Consider the following 20050-nt stretch of genomic DNA (forward strand, 5'->3'; position numbering starts at 1 on the left):
CTATCCCGTTCCCGATCCCATCCCTATCCCGTTCCCGATCCCATCCCTATCCCGTTCCCGATCCCATCCCTATCCTATTCCCGATCCCATCCCTATCCCGTTCCCGATCCCATCCCTATCCCGTTCCCGATCCCATCCCTATCCCATTCCCCTTCCCGATCCCACCCCCGGCCCGTCACTCATGCTGAGGGAGGCGTGGCCTCGCTGACGTCACTCCCGGCGCACCAATGAGGCGCGGCCACGCCTGGCGCGCTCGCGCGGGGGTGTGGCCGTTCCCTCAGCGCGGCGGCGCCGGGGCAGCGCCGGGGCCGCTCCCGCCCCATCCCGGCGCCGATCCCGGCGCTGATCCCGCTCCCCGGGGTCCGTCCCGGCCATGGCGCCCGCCATCGCCGCCGAGGAGGGCGGGCGGCAGCGCCGCGCCGGCTCCCGGCAGCACTGCCTGGCCGCGGCGGGCGAGCCGCTGCCCGCGGACGCGGAGGCGCTGGTGGTGGGCGCGGCGGGCGCGGCGCGGGGGTTCCGCGCGGAGCTGGGCAGCATCCTGCTGCTGCTGGTGCTGTACGTGCTGCAGGGCATCCCGCTGGGGCTGGCGGGCAGCGTGCCGCTCATCCTGCAGAGCAAGAGCGCCAGCTACACCGACCAGGCCTTCTTCAGCTTCGTGTTCTGGCCCTTCAGCCTCAAGCTGCTGTGGGCGCCCTTGGTGGACGCCGTGTACCTGCGCGGCTTCGGCCGCCGCAAGTCGTGGCTGGTGCCCACGCAGTACGTGCTGGGGCTCTTCATGATCTACATGTCCACGCAGGTGGACGCGCTGCTGGGCGACGGGCAGGGCCGCGGCCCCGACGTGCGGGCCCTCACCGTCACCTTCTTCCTCTTCGAGTTCCTGGCGGCCACGCAGGACATCGCGGTGGACGGCTGGGCGCTCACCATGCTGTCCAGGGAGAACGTGGGCTACGCCTCCACCTGCAACTCCGTGGGGCAGACGGCCGGGTACTTCCTGGGAAACGTCCTCTTCCTCGCCCTGGAGTCCGCCTCCTTCTGCAACAAGTACCTGCGGGTCCAGCCGCAGCCCCGGGGCATTGTGACCCTCTCAGGTACTGCCCGGGCACTGCCGGCCCGTGTGTGCTGGGGCGGGATGGGATGGGGGTAGAACCGCGGAATGGGGTGGGTTGGAAGGGACCTTAAAGATTCCATGGGCAGGGACACCTTCCACCAGCCCAGGTTGCTCCAAGCCCCGTCCAACCTGACCTTGAACGCTCCCACGGATGGGGCAGCCACAGCTGCTCTGGGCAACCTGTGCCAGGGCCTCCCCACCCTCACAGCTAAGAATTTCTTCCTTATAGCAGTAGTTATATCTTCCTCAGGATGCTTCTTCCCTGAGCCTGGACCCCTCTGTTCAGATGGAATGGTGTTTTGGAACAGTCTTGGTTTGTCCCCTGTCTGTGGGAAAGCACAGCCTGCCCAGAGTCTGGCAGAGTCCACTGCTGCATGCACTGAACTTCCAGATTTCTCTGGCCTTAAGACTGTGGGAAACCTGCCTTGTCATTATCTTGGCTGACCTAAGCACTTTGGAGAGATTGTTTTTTTCCCCTTCCTGGTTTAGTGGCCATGGACAAGATTACTCTGAAAAAAAAAGCCCAACAAGCCAAAAGCTTTGCCTCTTTTTAAGGAGCCCTTTTATGAACATCTCCTTCTGGGAGGAAGGAAAGGGGAAACTCAAAATATTTTCATTCTTCCAACATGATATTGTGCACAGAGGTAGAAATGAGAAGTGCTTGGGGTTGAGCATATTCTGAAAAATGGCCATTTTCTGAAGGAAGGCCTTATTTTAGTAAATTAATGGGAGTTTTGTTCATAATGAATTAAATGAAGTCTGGTAATCCATCCATAACTAGCTGTTAGTGTAGGGATGCTTCTGTTTGCTGGTGTTTGGGTTGTTTAGGGGTTTTTCCCAGCAGGGTTCTGTGTGGTGGTTGATGTTAGGGTTATTACCTTCAAGATGCCCCTGGTTTGGTTGGAAGGTCGAGTTTAGCCAGCTGAGCTTGGGGGAGGACAGGAAATCCTGGGATGCCTCTGGCTGCAGTCTCAGGGTGGCCACGAGCAGTAGTGAAGGGCAGATTCTCATGGTTTTAGTCTCTTTTCCCTCTCTCACACTGATTGCCTTGCCTGTGTCATCCCAGGGAACAGGTATGCCAAAACGGGCTGGAATTGTCGTGTAAAGGGTAGTTTTTGCTTTCTGTCCTGTCCCTGTCTCATGGGTAAACCAGGACAGCAGTTTCCCAGACTGCTGTGCTTACCCTGTCTGTGCAGCATCACCACTGCTGACTAGTGTTCCCCTTCCCTTCCTGCTGCCAGCCTGCTGTGTGGTCTCTGTCAGTGGGCATAGAGCAGTCCTTGCCATCCCAGCTAGTTCCTGGCTTTCCCTGTGCTCCTGCTGTGCATCTCCTCACTGCTGGCCTGTCTCTTCCCTCTCTCTGCAGTGCACACTGACGTCTTCACTGCTGATGCAACTTGCAGTCACTGGTGTTCAGAGAGCTTGGCTTGGCTGTACTTCCCTCACTGCCCAGGGCTTTTGTTGTTTGGGTTTTTTTTTTTCTCAGCACTGTTTGTATAAATGGATTTTGTTACTGTTACAAAAATGCTGGTTTTAGAAAATATAATCCCAAACCCAAAAAGCACCGATGCAACCTGCTTGACCTGTCCTGTCCTGGAGTGCTGACGTGGCTGGAGTGAGAAAGGCAAACAACTGACACTCTAGTTACAGGATATTGTTTTTTTAGGAGATAACACTGACTGTAAGAAGCTCCCATTCCCTGGTTTGTGTGCCTGTGGTGCAGGTTGGCATGTCCATGTTTCCCTGAAGCAGCTGAGGAGCAGCAGGACAGAACCAACTCACTGAGGAGCAGAGGGGCTCACTGCTCCTTGCTCTGCTTGGAACAGGGGTTGGGATGAGCAAGGTCAGGCAGGTAAAGCAGCAGAAAACTTTGCAGGTGGAAGAAGTGAATAGTTTCCTGCCAGTTCAGATCTCTGAGCACTTTTGTCATAGGCTGAGCCCAGTGCCAGGGAAAGAACAAGTCAACACTCCGTGATCTGGAGGGACAGGCACTGATCTCTTCTCTCTTGTGGCCAGTGACAGGACCTGAGGGAATGGCTGGAGCTGTGTCAGGGCAGGGTCAGGTTGGATCTCAGGCAAAGGTTCTTCCCCCAGAGGCTGGTTGGGCCCTGCCCAGGCTCCCCAGGGCAGTGGGCACAGCCCCAAGGCTGCCAGAGCTCCAGGAGGGTTTGGACAACGCTCTGAGGGACGGGGGGGGTTGTTGGGGTGTCTGTGCAGGGACAGGAGTTGGACTGATGATCCTTGTGGGTTCCTTCCAACTCGGGATATTCTGTGATTCTGTGATCCCAAGTCATCTTTGAGTTGTTGAGGAGCAACAGCATTTGTTATTCTCATTAACTTCAGGAAATAATATGGACAAATGTAAAGCCATCCGTCAAACCAAGTGCTCTGTTAGGCTGTTTCAGATAAAGGTCTGGAGAAGGAAATGGGAGATAACCTTTCTGTGGGCTGATGGTTTGTGCTGGCACGTCCAGGAGTTTATTCAGCACCTGCAGGTCGGGTGACTTTTGGGTTTTTAAAGGCAGGGGCAGGTTCCTGGCTGGGTTTGGTGATTCCTGCCCGCTTTGCAGTCACAGGAGAGCCTGTTCCAGCATGAAGGAGGAGAGGGAAGTGTGAGCACAGGACAAAGGTGCCCTTTGCAGGCAGGCAGCCCACACTGACCTGGCCAGGGCCATCTCCTGGGAGGAGGTGTGTACCTGTGCAGGTGCAGCTGGGACCTGGACCCCTGGGCGCCTTCTGGATGGTTGTTTTCCAGCCTGATCCATCCCTGATGTAGTTCAAAAACCCGTTTTGCCCCATCACAGTGGTTTATTTTGTTAACAACAGCGTAGGGGCAGAGACAAAATCAGGGTGGGGAGGCAGCAGTGGTGGGACCAGAAAATTTTGTGCTTGAAATCCCTTGTGTAAACTACAACTTCAAAGTTCTTTTGCTTGTAGCCTGTTAGTGAAGGTTACTGTATTTGAAGGCAAATTAACCTTATTTTTCTGTAAACTACCTACAATCTCAAAGAAACCCCATTCTTTTAATGTGGACTATTACATATGGGTTTTTTTTTCTTTTTCTCGTGCCTTGCTTTGTTGCTGATGCAGCCCTTGCAGTGCTGTGCTGCAGCTGACAGGGCTGACCTGATCAAGAGTGCTCATGTGATGATGCTCAGAGCTATTTCTGTCCCCGTCCTCACACTGTGCATCTCTCACTGCAGTGATAATGCCCAGGGTTGTTATTAGAGGACTGCTCCTCTGTTCTTTGTAGCCAGCCACTGTGATTAGTGGGACACTCTGAAAATGCATCTTTGCTTCAAAATTTGTGTTAAGGGCACCTATTTTTTAGCAGAGAGGAATCTGCCAGCATTGGTTATTAGCTCTTCAGGAAAGGGAAAAGTAGCTGGTGTGGAAGCAGCAAAAAATTGGTTTGAAAAGCCTTTTTTCTTTTACCCTGAGAATGGTGGATACACCTAGAGCAGTCCTTCCCCATTTTCTTGTTCTCTTCCTGGGCATAAGGAGCAGGTAATAATTGACTAAACCTCTGCCCTTTCACCAGCTCTCACTGCTTCCTTTCAAGTCTCCCGGAGGCTTCTGGGGTTGCTCGTGACCAGGAAGATTAAAGGCTGCTTCTGTCCTGCCCCCTGCATGTTACTGAGTTCTTTCTTGCCTCTCTCCTGGAGGCAGAGGATAGGGTTTTCTCAGATTAACCATTCACTAACTCAAAAAGTGCTGCTTGCTGTGTTTTACCCTTGCTGCCTTCACACCCCCAATTCAGCAGATATTAGCTGTGGTTAAAACAGAGCACCCGAACCTTGGCAAGGATCCACGTCAGCCAGATGTATTTGAGGGCTCCTTATGACTGGAAGAACTTTCATCAGGCCATTTTCACACTCCCAGGTCTTTGTTTCCTCCAGATGGGAGATAGATGCTGGATAGGGAGTGTGGCCCTGAGGCACAGAAGGGCTCCCTGAGCACCCATAAATCACTGCAGAGCTGTGCAGGAGTTCTTCCTCTGCAGGTTTTTCCCTGTCTTGTAACTATTCCCTGTCCTTTATCAGCCTTTAGTGGTTGCATGTGTAAGCCTTCAATGCTTCCATTTGTGTTTCTGTTTCTCCTCCAGCGTGCTCCCTGTGGTCCCAACCCCCCAAACACCAGGGAAGGGACCTGGTTTGCTGCTGCTGCTCTGCCTCAGCTCCAGCAAACACCTCGTTCCTGCTGAGGGAAGAGCTGTGTCACTCCCTGTGCTTGTGGTTTGCTTTTGCTGCTTGGTTTTATTCAATTTTGATGATCAGGTTTATATTTAGCAAAATAACTGCATTTTTGATACTCGGTGAATTGTCAATGAAGGCTGCTACAAAGTTTTTTTTTTTTTGGATCTTATTTTATTTTCCCCTCCAGATTTCCTGTTTTTCTGGGGAGCTGTCTTCTTAGTTACCACCACACTGGTTGCCTTTTTGAAAAAGGAAAACAAGGAGCTAATACCAGCAAAAGAAGAAACAAAAGGCATCACTGATACATACAAGCTGCTGTTCTCAATAATCAGGATGCCAGCAGTTCTTACCTTCTGTCTCTTGATCCTCACGTCCAAAGTAAGTAAATACATCTTTGAATTGTTAAATGCTGGTGTCAGAGTCTGGAAGGCTGCTGAGTCCCTGGGATGTAACCTGTTTCTTAGTTCTGCTATTGGTTTGCATCAGAGTTGTGGATTTTTCACATGGAGTTTGAAGCAGAATTGTTTGTATCATCGTGCTGAGCAGGGCTGGACAGCAGAAAACGTTTGTTTGAGCTTTTGTGTTTACACAAGTATTAAGGAGGAGTTTGATTGCAGTCTGGTATAACAGTAATTTGTTTTTTAAACATTTTAAAACATTTTCAAACAGACTCTGTAGCCTGCAGTTAAAAGGGCAGAAAATGTTTGTTTTAACTCAAATACTGTTCTCGGAGTCTGCTGCTGTGTCCAGGCTGGGTTTCCATGGCTTCCTTTTGGACACTGTGGGTGCCAACAGCAGTGAAGGCACAGGCAGGAATGGCAGTGCTACTTAATGTTCTTGGGAAGCTTTTGGCACTGATGACAATAAGAGTGTGCAAGTGTAGAACATGTAGAACTAATTTGGAAGTCAAATCAGTGGCAGAAGTGACTTGTCCTCTATCCCATTTCTCAAGTTACTTAATAGTAAATTGAATTTCTGGCCAAGCTCCCCCTGCTTTCCTCAGCCTGTTTTGTCTCATTTCTCTTGCAGGTTGGATTTTCAGCAGCAGATGCTGTAACAGGACTCAAACTGGTGGAGGAGGGGGTCCCCAAAGAGCACCTGGCTCTGCTGGCAGTTCCAATGGTTCCTTTACAGATCATCTTGCCCCTGGTCATCAGCAAATACACAGCAGGCCCCCAGCCCCTGAACACCTTCTACAAAGCGATGCCTTTCAGGTAAAACCTCATTTTATAGAAGCACAGTAATTTGTGTGTCCAGTTTGTGTATTTAGATCAAGTGTAGGGTTTCTTGTGTAACTCTCTAACTCCCAGCTACAAGAAAGTGTGTCAGGATTCTCACAGGGAGCTGAATTCTGTCCTGTGCCTTGAAGATAATTCAGGCAGTATCACCTGTGAGAAAGAAGAGCACGAGGTGTTTTGAAGATGCGTGTACAGCACCATTAGAGCCATGCTCTCCTGCTCTTATTTAACAATTTCACTGCTTGTCAAATATTTAATATCTAATTCTGAGACAGAAATAGGTGTAACTGTTTAGATCTAAACTGTTTCAGTGTACTCTCTGTAAATGTTCATTAGTTGCTTCGGAAACACATGGGAAGAATTATTTGAATTACTAATTGTTTCTTCCCCCTCCAGGTTGCTGCTTGGCCTGGAGTTTGCTTTCCTGGTGTGGTGGGCTCCTAAAGTGAAGCACGAGGGAGGATTCCCCGTGTACTACTACGCTGTGGTGGTGCTGAGTTACGCTCTGCATCAGGTAACACCCCCTGGGAAGGGGGGGCAGGAGGGTGTGTCACACCCATCACCTCGAGGCCTGTGAATGCTGTCACCTGCCTTGTCCTGGCTGTCACTGGAAGCCCTCCAGGCCTGATCTGTGTGGCTGTATTGCCTTCTGATACTCTCACCAGTGGTAGTTCTCCCTGTTCCCTTGTGCTCCACTGGACAGCATCTGTGGAGCTGCTTTGGGTTGTCTAGATCTGATTTTGTTTGAGAGGTTATTTTTTCCCCAGAGCCAGAAGCTCAAAAGCACAGTGGAGCTGGAGAAATCCCAGCACTCTGGCAGAGTTTGACAGGCACAGTGATGACTGTGCTGGTTCTGCAGATCCATTGAGTTATGTGATCCTGCTCCTAGAAAAACTGCTAGCTTGTTGGAGGAACATCACAATGGATCTGATCCAGAGGCCTGGAAAACCTGGCTTTGGATCAGAACTGATTGTATGATGCTGTGAGGGTTGATTTTTAAATACAACAGTGTTGGGTTTGGATGCTATTTTAGCTGTTGTGTTTTAGTTTGATAACCTGAGTCGTGCCAGTGCACGTGGGCCATGACTCAGGTCACGCAGCACGACTTGAGGCAAGTGGCAAGGCCACTCCTCGTGTCAGCAGAGGGACAGGCTGCAGGAGGAGTTGCTCCCTGGGGCAGTTTTAAGCTGTTGGGGTTGTTTTTCAGTGAATGTTGCTAACCTCAGGACAGTGTTCACGTCGGGGGTTTGAGCTGTGGTGCCCGTGGAGACCCCTGTGTGTGTGTCTGTCCCCCCAGATCACCCTGTACAGCATGTACGTGGCAATCATGGCCTTCAACGCCAAGGTGAGCGACCCACTCATCGGGGGCACCTACATGACCCTGCTGAACACGGTGTCCAACCTGGGGGGCAACTGGCCCTCCACCGTGGCCCTGTGGCTGGTGGATCCCCTCACGGTGAAGGAGTGTGCCGGGGCCCAGGGCCACTCCTGTGGCACTGCAGCGGCTGCAGAGGTGAGTCTGGGGGCTCTGGAGGGCCCTGCTCAATAGTGGCACAATTAAATTGCTTCCTAGGGTGTTTTTTTTGCCTCTGACAACCTTCACAGTGCACAGCTCACGCTTAAAAATTCCCACTGGTGGAGCTGATTTTCCCGTCTGACAAAATTGTCTGCTTTTGTCTGTCCACTCTGACTAACCAGCATCTTACCAGGGGATTTGCAGTTGCAGGGTAGTTGTCCCTTTCTTTCTGGGCTGGGATGAAAAGCTGTAGTAGAAGCACCAGATTGGTGCCACGTGCTCTGGTGTAAGGAGGCTGTAGGCGTGTTTATGAGCTGTGTAATTAGGGGCTCTGTCCTGGGCAGGGCTGTCTGTCCTCCAAGTCCCTCCATTCCTGTGGTAGGTTTTTCTTCCTCCTGTCTTCCTGGAGGTTTCCTCTCTGCCTGCCTTGATCCTTTCTCCAGGTTGCTGCTCTGCTCCCTGACTTTGGTGTTCACTTTCCCCCTGAAACGGAGCAGTGGGACTGGCTGCCTTCCCAGTCCTGGGATCCCTCTGGAAGAGAACAAAGAACTTGCTGTGCACTGTACACAGATCAAACAACAGGACACAAAACTGCTGGGAAAGCGAGGTTTCAAATTCACCTCCTCGTGGCAAATGAGACACTTAATGTGGCTGAAGAGTGGAAGTGTTTGGGGGGTTTTTTGAGTGCTCCTGAGTGAGATTTATTTCACTCCTGAATGCCAGGACTCTTTGGGATGTGGAGGTTCTCTGAACAAAGTGTTCTGGGAATCCAACATGACTTGTCTGAGCTGGACTTGCAGTTTTTACTGCTTGCAGAGGGGAAACTGCTTCCACAGCGGGTGCTTTTTCAGCCTCCCTCATTAGCTTGTCACTAATTAGGTTCCCTGGGCCTCTACTGAACTTGAGTCCTTCCTCCTTCACCTCACTCCTCTGATCTTTTCTCTCATCCTCCCAGTTGGTAACATTCCACCACCACCACCACTCCCTTCTTATTCCTAATCTGATTTTGACATGTCTCAGAAAGTGCTGGCAGAGCCTCAGCTCAGGGGATTGATTTATCCTGGGATTAGAGCAGTGTTGAAAGCCAAACAATAGCAGAAACAGTCCTGTGCTGTATGTACACTCACCCTTTAAATGCTGGGGGTTAAAAACCATCCTGGGCGTGTTTCTCCCAGACAGAGAACCCCAGACTGGTTTGTGTTGGAAGGGACTTTAAAGCTCATCCAGTTCCATCCCCTGCCATGGGCAGGGACACCTTCCACTAGCCCAGGTTGCTCCAAGCCCTGTCCAACCTGGCCTTGGACACTTCCAGGGGTGGGGAGACCATAACATGGATGGCTGTTAAAAAAAATCATCTTTCTCCATGGGATTGAGACCAGTGGTTGCACTTTCCAGGCAGTCTGAGGCAGTGGGGCAGTTTCTGTTTCCTGGGGTTTGCCCCGTGGGCCAGTGTGCTCCATTTCCCAAATTATGTTAGAACAGATTTGTTACTTTTCATGCTGCTGCTAAGCTCCAAAGCCTCTCTGACTGCCTCTGTAAGAAACAAGGAAGAGTCAACAACTATACTTAGTCAGAAGCAAGAGCAGGTAGACACCAGTGGCTCTCTAATCTTTCTGAAGTCTGTGTCTGTGTCTCCCAGAGGTACTTAATGCATCAGGTTGTGCTCCTGTTTCAGCTCTGCACAGAGGCTGGTGGCTCCTGCGTGACCACCCTGGACGGTTACTACGTGGAGTCCGTGGTCTGCCTCATCCTGGGCTTTGGCTGGTGGTTCCTCCTTGGACCAAAGTTGAAAAAGCTGCAGGACGAAGGACAGTCTTCCTGGAAGTGCAAGAGGAGCAATTGATGCACTTAAACGTTGGATGGACCAGCAAGGTTGTTTTAGTTCTATTACACAGACATATCCCATAACCCACCCCCAGGAACATCGGTATTTGGTGCCACAGCAGTGAGACCGTGTGGCTGAGGCCATGGCTGTGACACCACTGCCCTCCCAGTGTCAGTTCAGAGAGTAAAGGCTCCCACCTCTGTCCTCCCTGAGTATCCTGCATTTCCCTGAGCTCCAGAGCCACGGCTGCTGGCACAACCACCGCTGATCCCACACGGCACCCCTGGAAAAGCTCCTGGTGCCGTGGCTGTCGAGGGGCAGCGTTGCCAGCTGAGTCCCAGCTTTACTGTCACACAGAAGTGACCTGACAGGCCAGCTGGCCCAGGGAAGGACACCAAAGGCATTCTCACATACAGGTTAAGTGTTGTACCACGGAATTCCTTGTGGGAAGATCAAGTGTGAGGTGTCTGTGGGCTTTGCTTCTCACTTTCTGAACTGTGGCCACGCCTCAAAGGATGAAACGTTCCGGAGATTCTTTTAAATGTATTTTCTGGCTTTTATAAGCTTTAAAGATTTATAAGAAAATATTTTTATAATCAAATTACATTTGTTTAATTTATTTCCGCTGTTTCAAAGCATTTTGATTTACATTCAAGGAACTTTCTTGAGGACAAAATGCTGTAAGGTAGGACTGGAGTAACGCACAATCCTCTGAGCCTCGGCTCCTGCAGCTGTAACTGGAAGGTGCAGCAGCTGGGCTTCCCAGGGGAGGGCCTTCAGAGCAGGGTGAGTTTGAGGGAATGAACTGATAGCATTGGGTTTCCCCAGTGTCACTAAAATTTGAGCATTCCTTCTCAAAATCAATGGGAAAACCGTGACTGCTCCCAGCTGGGGGTAAGAAAAGCGAGTTGGTGATGACGAAGTTGGCAGATTCCCAGAGAGCAGGCACACGTCTCGCCCTCCCGTAAATCCAAGGAGCACAGTCCTGTGGTGGAGCTGCTGCAGCAGGAGCTGCTGATGCCACGTGGTGGAAACATTCCCGGTGCATTATCCCCCCTGCCCTCCCTCCTGAGTGCCTTAGTGACCCACAGCCCGCGCTGAGAGGGCACTGGGACCTCGGTGGGTGTGAATGGTGCATCGCTATTAAACAGCCCGTGGAAGGGCACGAGTCTCTCTGTCTGTGTTTCTTGCCTTGTCAGTATTTGAAGTGTTGGGCTTGGAGGAGGTTGGGGATCTTCTGTTACTGCGTGTTTGGGGGGGGATGTAAATTAACCCCAGCTTTGGAGTGACTGGAGGGGACGGGTGGGTCTGTACGAAGGGTCTCCGTGGCATCAGGAGCAAGGAGGGGTCTGGAAGGGTCTCTCTCCATGGCATCAGGAGCAAGGAGGATCTGGAAGAGGACTGTGCACACGTGTTTCTTTGGCACTGACTCCTGTCCCTTCCCCTCTCCTGAGTGGACAACTTGTCACAGTTTGTTTCAAGTACAGCACAATCAGTCAAGCTGAATGAAATCAGATGGTTTTTATTCTCCAAGCTGAAAATCTTCCTCTGCATAAGCACAAAGGCAACATAAAAATACATCAGAGATTTATGGCTGCACCTTTCAGTCCCAGCCCCCTCACCTCCAGTGCACTGACCTCGTGTGAGCCAGTTCAGTTCTGTGTCCCCACTGGGGCCACAGAGCACTGATTTAATCACAGCTTGTCCATACCTAGAGATTTTTAACTTTTCTGACTTTGAGGAAAACCATCTCAAGTGCAGAAGATGGGAAATTAAATTCCCAGTTTTTTGGGGGTTGGCTTTTACTTTGTGATTTTTTGTTCACTTTTTCGGAAGGTGCCACTGAAATTGTTACTAATAAAGATGGGTTGAGGATTGCTTATCAGTTATTAGATGATCTCAACAATGTCAAAGTTACACATACACTCTAAATTGGTCAGAATATGTATGAAATATGACCTAAATTAACTAACTGTTTATTCTTCCAAACTGCTAAAACAAGTGATGGATTAGTGCTTTTAATCTAAGTGGCTATTTTGTAGGTCAGAAATGTTAGTGCTGTGCCAGCCCATTAGCAGGTTGCTGAAGGGAAGCAGTAAAATTTTAATATTGTTGCTTTTTTCTGCCAACCCTCTTTTGAAGTGATTTAAAAAAAATAAATTACAATTACTGAGGACTTAAACACCTCTAAGATTAAAATAAAATAAAAATAAAACACAAACTCAAGCCTTAAAAAGATAAGAAGAAAGGAGCATCTGGCAGGGTCAGAGGAAGTGTGTCAGAGGTTTGGAGAGTTCAAAGCGGGGGAAGAGAAGGCTCCAGGGAGACCTGAGAGCCCCTCCCAGAGCCTAAAGGGGCTCCAGGAGAGCTGGAGAGGGACTGGGGACAAGGGATGGAGGGACAGGACACAGGGAATGGCTTCCCAGTGCCAGAGGGCAGGGCTAGATGGGCTATTGGGAAGGAATTCCTGGCTGTGAGGGTGGGGAGGCCCTGGCACGGGTTGCTCAGAGAAGCTGTGGCTGCCCCATCCCAGGCAGTGCCCGAGGCCGGGGTGGTTGGAAGCAGCAGCCCGCTCTGTGGGCAGTGTCCGTGCCCGCGGCAGGGGGGGCTCTGGGTGATGTTTTCCCGTGTCCCGCCCCGTTCCCGCCCGGGCGCGGCCATGGCGGAGCAGCCGAGCGGCCCCGGCCGGCTGGGGCAGGGCCTGGCCCGGCTCTCCGAGTGGGCGGACGCGCACCTGGGGCTGCTGCGGGTAACGGGGGCGGCCAGGGGGTCCCGCCGAGCCGCCCGAGCCCCCCGGCCCCCCTGACCCCCTCTCTCTGCCCGCAGGGCCTGAGCGCCGGCGCGGCCGTGGCCGCGGTGCTGCTGCTGGCGCGGAGCGTCCGCCTGGTGAGTGCGGGGCTGGGGGGCCGGGCGGGGGCCTGGGGTGGGGACCCCGCTGTGGGGACCCCGCTGTGGGAACCCTGGGGTGGGGACCCTGCTGGAGGGACCCTGCTGGAGGGACCCTGGGGTAGGGACCCTGCTGTGGGCACCCCGCTGTGGGGACCCTGCTGTGGGCACCCTGGGGTGGGGACCCCGCTGTGGGGACCCTGCTGAAGGGACCCTGCTGTAGGCACCCTGCTGAAGGGACCCTGCTGTAGGCACCCTGCTGAAGGGACCCTCCTGTGGGCACCCTGGGGTAGGGACCCCGCTGTGGGGACCCTGCTGTGGGGACCCTGGGGTGAGGACCCTGGGGTGGGGACCCGGCTGGGCCGGGCCCAGGCGCGTTCCCGTTGCTGTCCCGCCCGCTCCCGGTGGAAGCGCCGATTCCCGCACCGAGCTAAGGGATTGCTGTGTTTTATCCCATTCCACGGCAGCAGGAGCCGGGTGGTTCTCTCAAAGGGGTCCCCGCTCCGCAATCTTCGAGGCTTTGCACTATTTGTACGTTTAAGGCATCCCTTGGTCACAGGTGACATCCCTTGGTCACAGGTGACATCCCTTTCCCGTCCATGAGCGCTCAAGCCGCTGGTTGTTGGTTGTCTCTCTCCCTTCTCGTGCTGCTCGGTCCGCGGGCGCAGCTCTGCCCTCATTTGGGTCTGTTCTGAGCTCCCGATGCAATTGCCGATACATAACGGTCCAGCCACAGCTGCTGAGTAACAGCTGGAAAAAGCAACGGCAAAGTTTGATTCAGATCTTGGCGGGCTCCAACCTTGAGGGGCTCGGTGTCACTGTCGTGCAGCACCTCCACAGCCCGACCGAGCTGCCCCCTCGTCCCCCCCTTGTGCTCCCACCCCAGAGCCTGTTCCCGAAGCCCTCTGCTCCCTGGAGTGATCAGGTCATGCTGCACTGACACCGCACCACCGGTGCGTGGAGAAGCTGAGCCTCCACGGGCAGGGAGTGACCCCACTCCCACAGGGTTCCAGCTGCTTAAAAATAACAGCTAGCCTCTTCTTCCCTCTGCACAGTTCCAAAGGCTACAAGAGAACTTTTGCGCAGAGTTTCTGCTTTAAAATCCTACCAGAAAACATGAACTACAAATGTTGCCAGAATTATATTTTTCGGTTTTTGGTTGGTTGGTTTTGACCCAAGGGCCTGTGAAGGTGTTAATCTGTGTGGTGGAGCTTCCAGAACAGATGAGATCAGCTTTGGACAGCTTCTGTTCCTAAAAACCCTCCAGGCTTCCTACCTGAAGGTCCCGAATTTCCATGTTCCTGGTGGGAGGCCTTAGGGACCACAGAGGGGCACTGCTGAATAAATAACACACAGGAGACAGGTCTTTGCCTTAAGCCTGGTGTTTGGGAGTTTGGTTCCCAGCAGTTGTACCTCAGCAGGTCAGTGGGTTTCACAGCTCAGTAGAATTAGGTCAGTGCTCTGCAAAGACCTCTTACAGTGAGACCTCAGTGTCTTCTCTGGGGGTCTCACCTGTCCTTCTCCCTCCACCCCAAACCAGTGTTCGCTCCGTTCCTGTGCCACAGCCCAAGTCTTTGCTGCTGCTCAGCTTGGTTTCCCTGTGTGATCACATAACACCCCCTCGGGATCCTCCAGTGCTGTGGTATCAAATTTAATCTCCTTGTGATCTTCCCAAAGCTGTTCACCTGCCTTTGTCCCTCTCCTCGTTTCCTCCCTTAGGGAAGGCGGGGCTGTCTCTGCCCTCCCTGCTCTGCCTTTGTGTTCAGCGAGTCTGTCCTTTGGCTTCCTTTCACCTCATCCCAGCACCATTCAGGCCGCTTCTAAAACACTCCTTTCACGGTGCATCAAGTGAACTTCAATAAATGCTCAAAAAATGGCAGTTTCTGTTCTCTCTCTAAGCCTGGCTTTTATGTCCACCCTGATGCTGCAGGTCCTGTAAGCCAGGGAAAGGCTGGCACAGCCTCTGCAGCTGATCACTATTAAGTAAATATCTATATTTGCTTGTCCATACTCTCTAATAATAGATCTGTAATTTCCCAAACTACTTTAAGAAGAAGTTGGATCTAATGTGACTGTAATCACTCTACTTTTCTTCATAAAACTTTGTCTTGCTCTTCCTTTCATTAATAGACAACGAAGTTTACAAGTGCTCTGGATATACCTGTGGAGTTTGTAGAAAAGAATGTGAAACTGAGAGGGAAATTACATCATGTCACAGAGCAGGGCCTGGAAGTTGAGCACATTCCCATCAGCATTCCTTTCATCACAGCCATCCAGAGAAAGTGTAAGTAATAAGGAATGTGAAGAACAAGGGTGGGGATGAAATGTGCTGCTCTCAGAGTGGCTGCAAGGTTGGGAGGAAAGGCTGAAACATTTCCTGCTCTGCCTTTTGGTCTATCTGTGCTTTCCAGGTGGGAAACTGGGGAATAAAAGACGGGAGGAGACCCATACAGAGAGTCTGTCAATACAGTGTTTGTGTTATTTGTTACTGTGATATTTTCCAACAGCAGAAGTGAGCACACAGGCAGTGCTTCTGCTTGCACAGCTCATCTCAATCCTGGCAAAAAGATTTTGCTGGGTTTGTGCTTTCCTTTGCAGACACCCGTTTTGGGGGCCAGTTTTGCTGTCTGAAAGAAACTGTCCCTCAGTTCCATGAGTCACACACTCAGGTGTGTGTGCAAACACCAGCAGGTGTTAATGCCTCTGCCCCTTTGGATAAGTGACAGTGACTGATGGTTGGGAGCAGGTCTTTCTCTCTGTATGCAGAATAACCCAAACCAGCTCAAACCACTTGTGCAAACTTGAATTTTATTTTTTTTTTATTTTTTTTTTTAACTGAAGGAGAAATGAGACCAAATTCCTGTTTGCAGAGAAGTCCTTTGGGGACCCCAAAGGGATTCTTTGGGGTCGTTTTTTGGGGTGATTTGCCTGAGTTTTGGGTCCTATTTTGGGGAGATTTGGGTCACTTTCTGGTCCTTTTTTGGGGAGATTTGAGTCATTTTCTGGTCACTTTTTGAGATAATTTTGGTCGGTTTCTTGTCACCTTTTGGGGTGATTTGGGTCAGTTTCTGTTCATTTTCTGGGGAGGTTTGGGTCAATTTCAGGTCCTTTTTTGGGGGAGTTTTGGGACAGTTTTGGACTATGTTTTGGGGAGATTTTGGTCAGTTTTGGGGTCATTTTTTGGGGTGATTTGCCTGAGTCCACGGGAATAAATTCATTACCAAGAGCCGTGGGTCTGTGCAAAGCATGAGGTTCCCTGCAGCACCAGACGTGTCCCTCTCTGTTCCCAGGGCAGTCAGAGGGGCTCCTGCTGATCCGGCTGGCGGGGGTGGAGGTGGCTCCGAGTGGCACAGCCTGGCTGCAGAGAGAGCTCAGCCCCCAACAGCCCATGTGGTTCCAGCTCCTGGGCAGGGAGGGCTCGGCCCTGGACTGCCTTGTTTTAGTGAATAAGGTAAATAGAGCCTCCAAAACTGGCTTTTATCTGCGCTTTTGATTTGATTGTAGTCGTGCAATTCTGTTGTCTCCGTTCATTTAAGGAATGTTACTATTTATGATTTATCTCTTTGGATGTGAATTCTAAATGTTGTGTTTGCAAATCTGACTTCAAGGCCAGTATTTTTGCAGACTGACTTATGACAGGAGTGTGTGTCTCTGTCAGATGCTGACAGGGACACCTCCCACTAGCCCAGGTTGCTCCAAGCCCCGTCCAGCCTGGCCTTGGACACTTCACTTCCAGGGATGGGGCAGCCACAGCTTCTCTGGGCAACCTGTGCCAGGGCCTCACATTAGAGCTGGGGTTTGAGTCAGCTGGATTCCTCTTCACTTTGAACTTCTTCTGCCAGAGCATAGATTTAGCCACAATTAAAGCTTGTACCTCTGGGGGTGTTCACACAAACCCCCAAATAAACCTGTTTTAACGGTGACTGTCATCTTTATTGTGCCTCTTATAGGGTCGATTTCTCAGCATGTGCTTGAACGAAGAGCTCCTGAGCCAAGGGCTGGGCAGAGCAGCCCGGATTGAGGGGCTGCCCCACGAGTCCCGCCTGTACTGGAAACTCCACAAGAGGCTCCTTCGGGCAGAGCTGAAGGCCTTGAAGAAAAATAAAGGCATTTGGAAAGAGGAAAAGAAATCTGAAAGGATCCGAGATCACATCAGCAGCAATGAATTTGTGCAGAGGCTGAAAGAGTTTGTGAGGTGGCTTAGGGGCTCCACTGAGAGGTAAAAAGGTGGAGGAGCATCAGCTCCCTGAGTTGTGTGGTTTGTGTCCAGGGGATGTCTGTGATCACAGACAGTGCCGTGATGTTGAGGGTCCCTGTCTCGAGCAGAAGCCCCACAGGGAATGGGTTATGTAGAATATATCCCATATCATAACCCAGGTGGGAGTGAAATTCAGGAGCAGTGTGCAGGAGCACCAATGAAAAGGTTCTGGTGCCAAACTCTTCCACAATAATGTCCTAAATTAGTCGTCCAGTTTTCCACCTTCTAAATCCCTACGAGCTGTGTTCCCAGCAGGGAAGGCAGCACACAGAGCGGGTTTGGGAGGTGCAGTGCCAGTTCACACCTCTGTGATGTGTCCTTGCTGCACAGCTCTCACACGGGTTAGAAACTCCCCTTCAGGCCTTTACAAAGCTCATGGGAAGTGTTTACACGTGAGCCTTTTGTTTGAATTCTTTTGTTACACTGTTTTTGGTGTGTAATTTTTGTTTTAGAAAACATTCATCTTGAATAATGGGTTGCATTGTTACTGCTATAAGTGGTAATCTGTTGTGGCTGTTGAGGTTGTAACAAATAAAGTTCCTTGGGGAAAAAAAAATCACTTGGTATATCAAAGAATGTAAATTAATGTCAGGAATCCAGATTTTTAGAATTCAACTTTCCCTTGAAGAGGAAAAACCTATGTTTTTTTTTTTTTTCTGATGGTTCTATAAATGTCGAAAATTAGATGAAAATAAAACTTTAACAAGAAATTTGAAAAGGAGGACCAGAAGGTGATAAGAACTTAAACTCTTTTTTTTTATTTTTGGCACACATGTTAAGTATATGAGTGTACTACTATTTATGTTGTAAATATTCTCAAAATAAAGATTGAATTTCTTAAGTTCATTGTTACATGTTTTATATACCAAGCACTTGACCTTTGTTTAACCTCCCACAGTCCCAATATTTATTTAAAGTGAAGTGCTTTACAGATTTTCCTTCTTTCTGTGTGATTCCTTTCCAGTGAAATATTGGAGAGAAGAGTGTGGTGAAAAAAAACCTTAATAGCTGAGCACTGCTTGTCTAACAATTAGTTGCTGTGTCAGCATTTTCTCTGCTGATTTCAGGGGCAAAATTGTGACTCCTGAGATTCTAAAATAAGAATAGATGTTGGTGCTTCTTTAGTGCTTTTGTTCCTGGTCCTCCCGGGGGTGAGGCTGGTGAGCAGTGAGCCATGAAGTACCTGCAGCGTGTTGGAAAGCAGCGTGGGGGAGAGGGGAGGCTGGAAACCAGGGGGCTGTGCCCCTTTCAAAGTAAAAAATGAGACCAGTTTTTATGTATTGTACAGCAGAGGGCTGGGCCAACCCCTGCCGTGGCACTTGGCTGTGAAAGCCATCCAGACGGGTTTGGGATTGCAGGTGGCATCCCCTGAAGCAAACCCCAAAGCCGAGTTTTAACCCCGAACTACAAATTGAGGCTCAACAATAATCCATTTCTCATGGGGGGTTATGGGTGTTCCTCTTCCTACGTCTGGGAAGTGGAGCTTTTCCAAGCTGGGCACGATCGTACAGTTATGATTTATTTTCTGTAATAATTAAATATAATTCTGGACTTTGCACTTCTGTTCTGTAGATGAGTCACAGGAGGATTTATCACAAAAATCCACCGTAAAGCTGAGAGAAAACTCGCAGGAAACCACATGCGACATTTCTAGCACGCAGAGGTGAGGTGTGGGCGAATGTGAACCAAGCTGTTGTTCCCTCACAGGGATTTGGGATTGCAGTGACAAATGATTTCATGAGGGTCAGCCCCTGTAATTGTTTGTTAATGCTGTTTTCCTTATCATCCAGGGCTTATCTGTTAACGAATAAAACCACCAGCACACCCTCCCCCCTCAGAAAAGGCCCAATTCAGTTCAAAGCTGTGCTTTCCATCTGTGCAGGGCTGAGGGGTTGCAGATCCTGTCTCCGTGGGAGGCCCGGCTATTGGAAAAGCAGTAACAGGAGCAGACCAACAGCCCTGCAGAGCCCGGCTGGACAGGCTGAGCCTGGGGGAGAAGCTGCACTTTCTCCATTACATAAACCCCCCACGCTGCCTCTGAGGAGCTCCTTCCCTTCCTTCACCCGCTGCGATGCCCAGCACAGTATTTCCATCAGGGGATGCAGTTCTGTGATTGGGAATAAGGACAGGAATTAAACTGTTCAGCTCTTGTGCTTTGCCCCCGCAACTATGAGCAACACAACATCTTCAAAAGACCCCAGGGAGGGAAAGGACAGACCTGGCCTCCAAATGGCCCAAGGAAAATACCCTCGGCGCTGCACGGGCTGTTTATTGCCGGTGTGGGATGTCAGGCAAATGGCCATAAACAGCACCGGCCTTCCCCAGAGCCCGCCCGGCAGCGAGGGGCTGTTTGCGTCCTTCGGGAATAAACTCAGCAGGGCTGGTGTGATAGGACGGGGGAGAATGGTTTGAACTGCAGGAGGGTCGGTTTAGATCAGATTCATGGAAGATTTTGCTTACAATGAGGGTGGGGAGGCCCTGGCACAGGTCGCCCAGAGAAGCTGTGGCTGCCCCATCCCTGGGAGTGTCCCAGGCCAGGTTGGATGGAGCTTGGAGCAACCTGGGCTGGTGGGAGGTGTCCCTGCCCATGGCAGGGTGGGACGGGACGGCCCGGGGTCTCCATGGCACCCGCCGCCGGCGCGCGAGGGGCCGCCCCGAGGGGCCGCGGCGCTCCCGCGGTTCTCCCTCAGCTCCCTCGGTTCCCAGCGGGACCGCTCCGCACGGCTGCACCCGGGAGCTCGGTGAGTCCCGCCGGGAGGAGACTCCGCCGGGACGGGCGGGGGTTCGGACCGGGCGGGGGTTCGGGGGCAGCGGGGCTGAGGCGGCGGCGGCGCTGAGGGGGCGGCAGGGCTGAGGGGGTCCGGCACTGAGGGGGTCCGGCACTGAGGGGGTGGCAGGGCTGAGGGGGTCCGGCACTGAGGGGGGGCGCGGACACAGAGGGGAAGGGGTTGAATGGGAGCGGGCGCGGGGCCGCGGTAACACCGGGGGTGGATCGCGGCTCCGGCCGCTCCGCCCGCGGCAGG

The 20050-nt window shown here is 51.6% G+C and overlaps 3 protein-coding genes across 5 annotated transcripts in view; all 3 read left to right on the top strand.

Moving 5' to 3' along the window:
- The first annotated feature begins 336 nt into the window (after positions 1 to 336).
- On the top strand, positions 337 to 11058 carry SLC33A1 (solute carrier family 33 member 1). Of its 2 annotated transcripts, XM_027647203.1 has the most exons (6): positions 337 to 1088; positions 5492 to 5682; positions 6334 to 6518; positions 6939 to 7056; positions 7840 to 8055; positions 9734 to 11058. In XM_027647203.1, the coding sequence occupies exons 1-6, from the start codon at positions 374 to 376 to the stop codon at positions 9899 to 9901; spliced, it is 1593 nt and encodes a 530-aa protein (XP_027503004.1). In that variant the 5' UTR covers positions 337 to 373; the 3' UTR covers positions 9902 to 11058. The 2 variants fall into 2 exon arrangements, with proteins under 2 accessions (XP_027503004.1, XP_027503005.1); XM_027647204.1 differs by lacking the exons at positions 5492 to 5682; positions 6939 to 7056.
- Positions 11059 to 12428: 1370 nt separating this feature from the next.
- On the top strand, positions 12429 to 17876 carry CUNH3orf33 (chromosome unknown C3orf33 homolog). Of its 2 annotated transcripts, none has more exons than XM_027647206.1 (5): positions 12429 to 12632; positions 12710 to 12769; positions 14900 to 15053; positions 16060 to 16211; positions 16720 to 17876. In XM_027647206.1, exons 1-5 carry the CDS (start codon positions 12501 to 12503, stop codon positions 16990 to 16992), a joined length of 771 nt encoding a protein of 256 aa, XP_027503007.1. In that variant the 5' UTR covers positions 12429 to 12500; the 3' UTR covers positions 16993 to 17876. The 2 variants fall into 2 exon arrangements, with proteins under 2 accessions (XP_027503007.1, XP_027503006.1); XM_027647205.1 differs by having other exon boundaries at positions 12528 to 12632; positions 16060 to 16220.
- Positions 17877 to 19666: 1790 nt separating this feature from the next.
- PLCH1 (phospholipase C eta 1) overlaps positions 19667 to 20050 on the top strand; it is an 83484-nt gene continuing 83100 nt past the window's right edge. Inside the window, exon 1 of the mRNA XM_027647501.1 lies at positions 19667 to 19768. The gene's annotated coding sequence lies outside the window, so the exon portion shown is untranslated. The remainder of the gene's footprint in view (positions 19769 to 20050) is intronic.

This window comes from Corapipo altera, unplaced genomic scaffold (assembly GCF_003945725.1).
Source record: "Corapipo altera isolate COAL_440 unplaced genomic scaffold, ASM394572v1 113, whole genome shotgun sequence".
NCBI lineage: Eukaryota > Metazoa > Chordata > Aves > Passeriformes > Pipridae > Corapipo > Corapipo altera.

Bases quoted from the DNA above. Each gene is read 5' to 3' on its own strand.
- SLC33A1 (XM_027647203.1), top strand. From the start codon at position 374: ATGGCGCCCGCCATCGCCGCCGAGGAGGGCGGGCGGCAGCGCCGCGCC. The intron at 1,089-5,491 runs GTACTGCCCGGG...TTTCCCCTCCAG, and splicing joins GGGCATTGTGACCCTCTCAG to ATTTCCTGTTTTTCTGGGGA. The intron at 6,519-6,938 runs GTAAAACCTCAT...TTCCCCCTCCAG, and splicing joins TACAAAGCGATGCCTTTCAG to GTTGCTGCTTGGCCTGGAGT.
- CUNH3orf33 (XM_027647206.1), top strand. From the start codon at position 12,501: ATGTTTTCCCGTGTCCCGCCCCGTTCCCGCCCGGGCGCGGCCATGGCG. The intron at 12,633-12,709 runs GTAACGGGGGCG...CTCTGCCCGCAG, and splicing joins CGCACCTGGGGCTGCTGCGG to GGCCTGAGCGCCGGCGCGGC. The intron at 15,054-16,059 runs GTAAGTAATAAG...CTCTGTTCCCAG, and splicing joins CACAGCCATCCAGAGAAAGT to GGCAGTCAGAGGGGCTCCTG.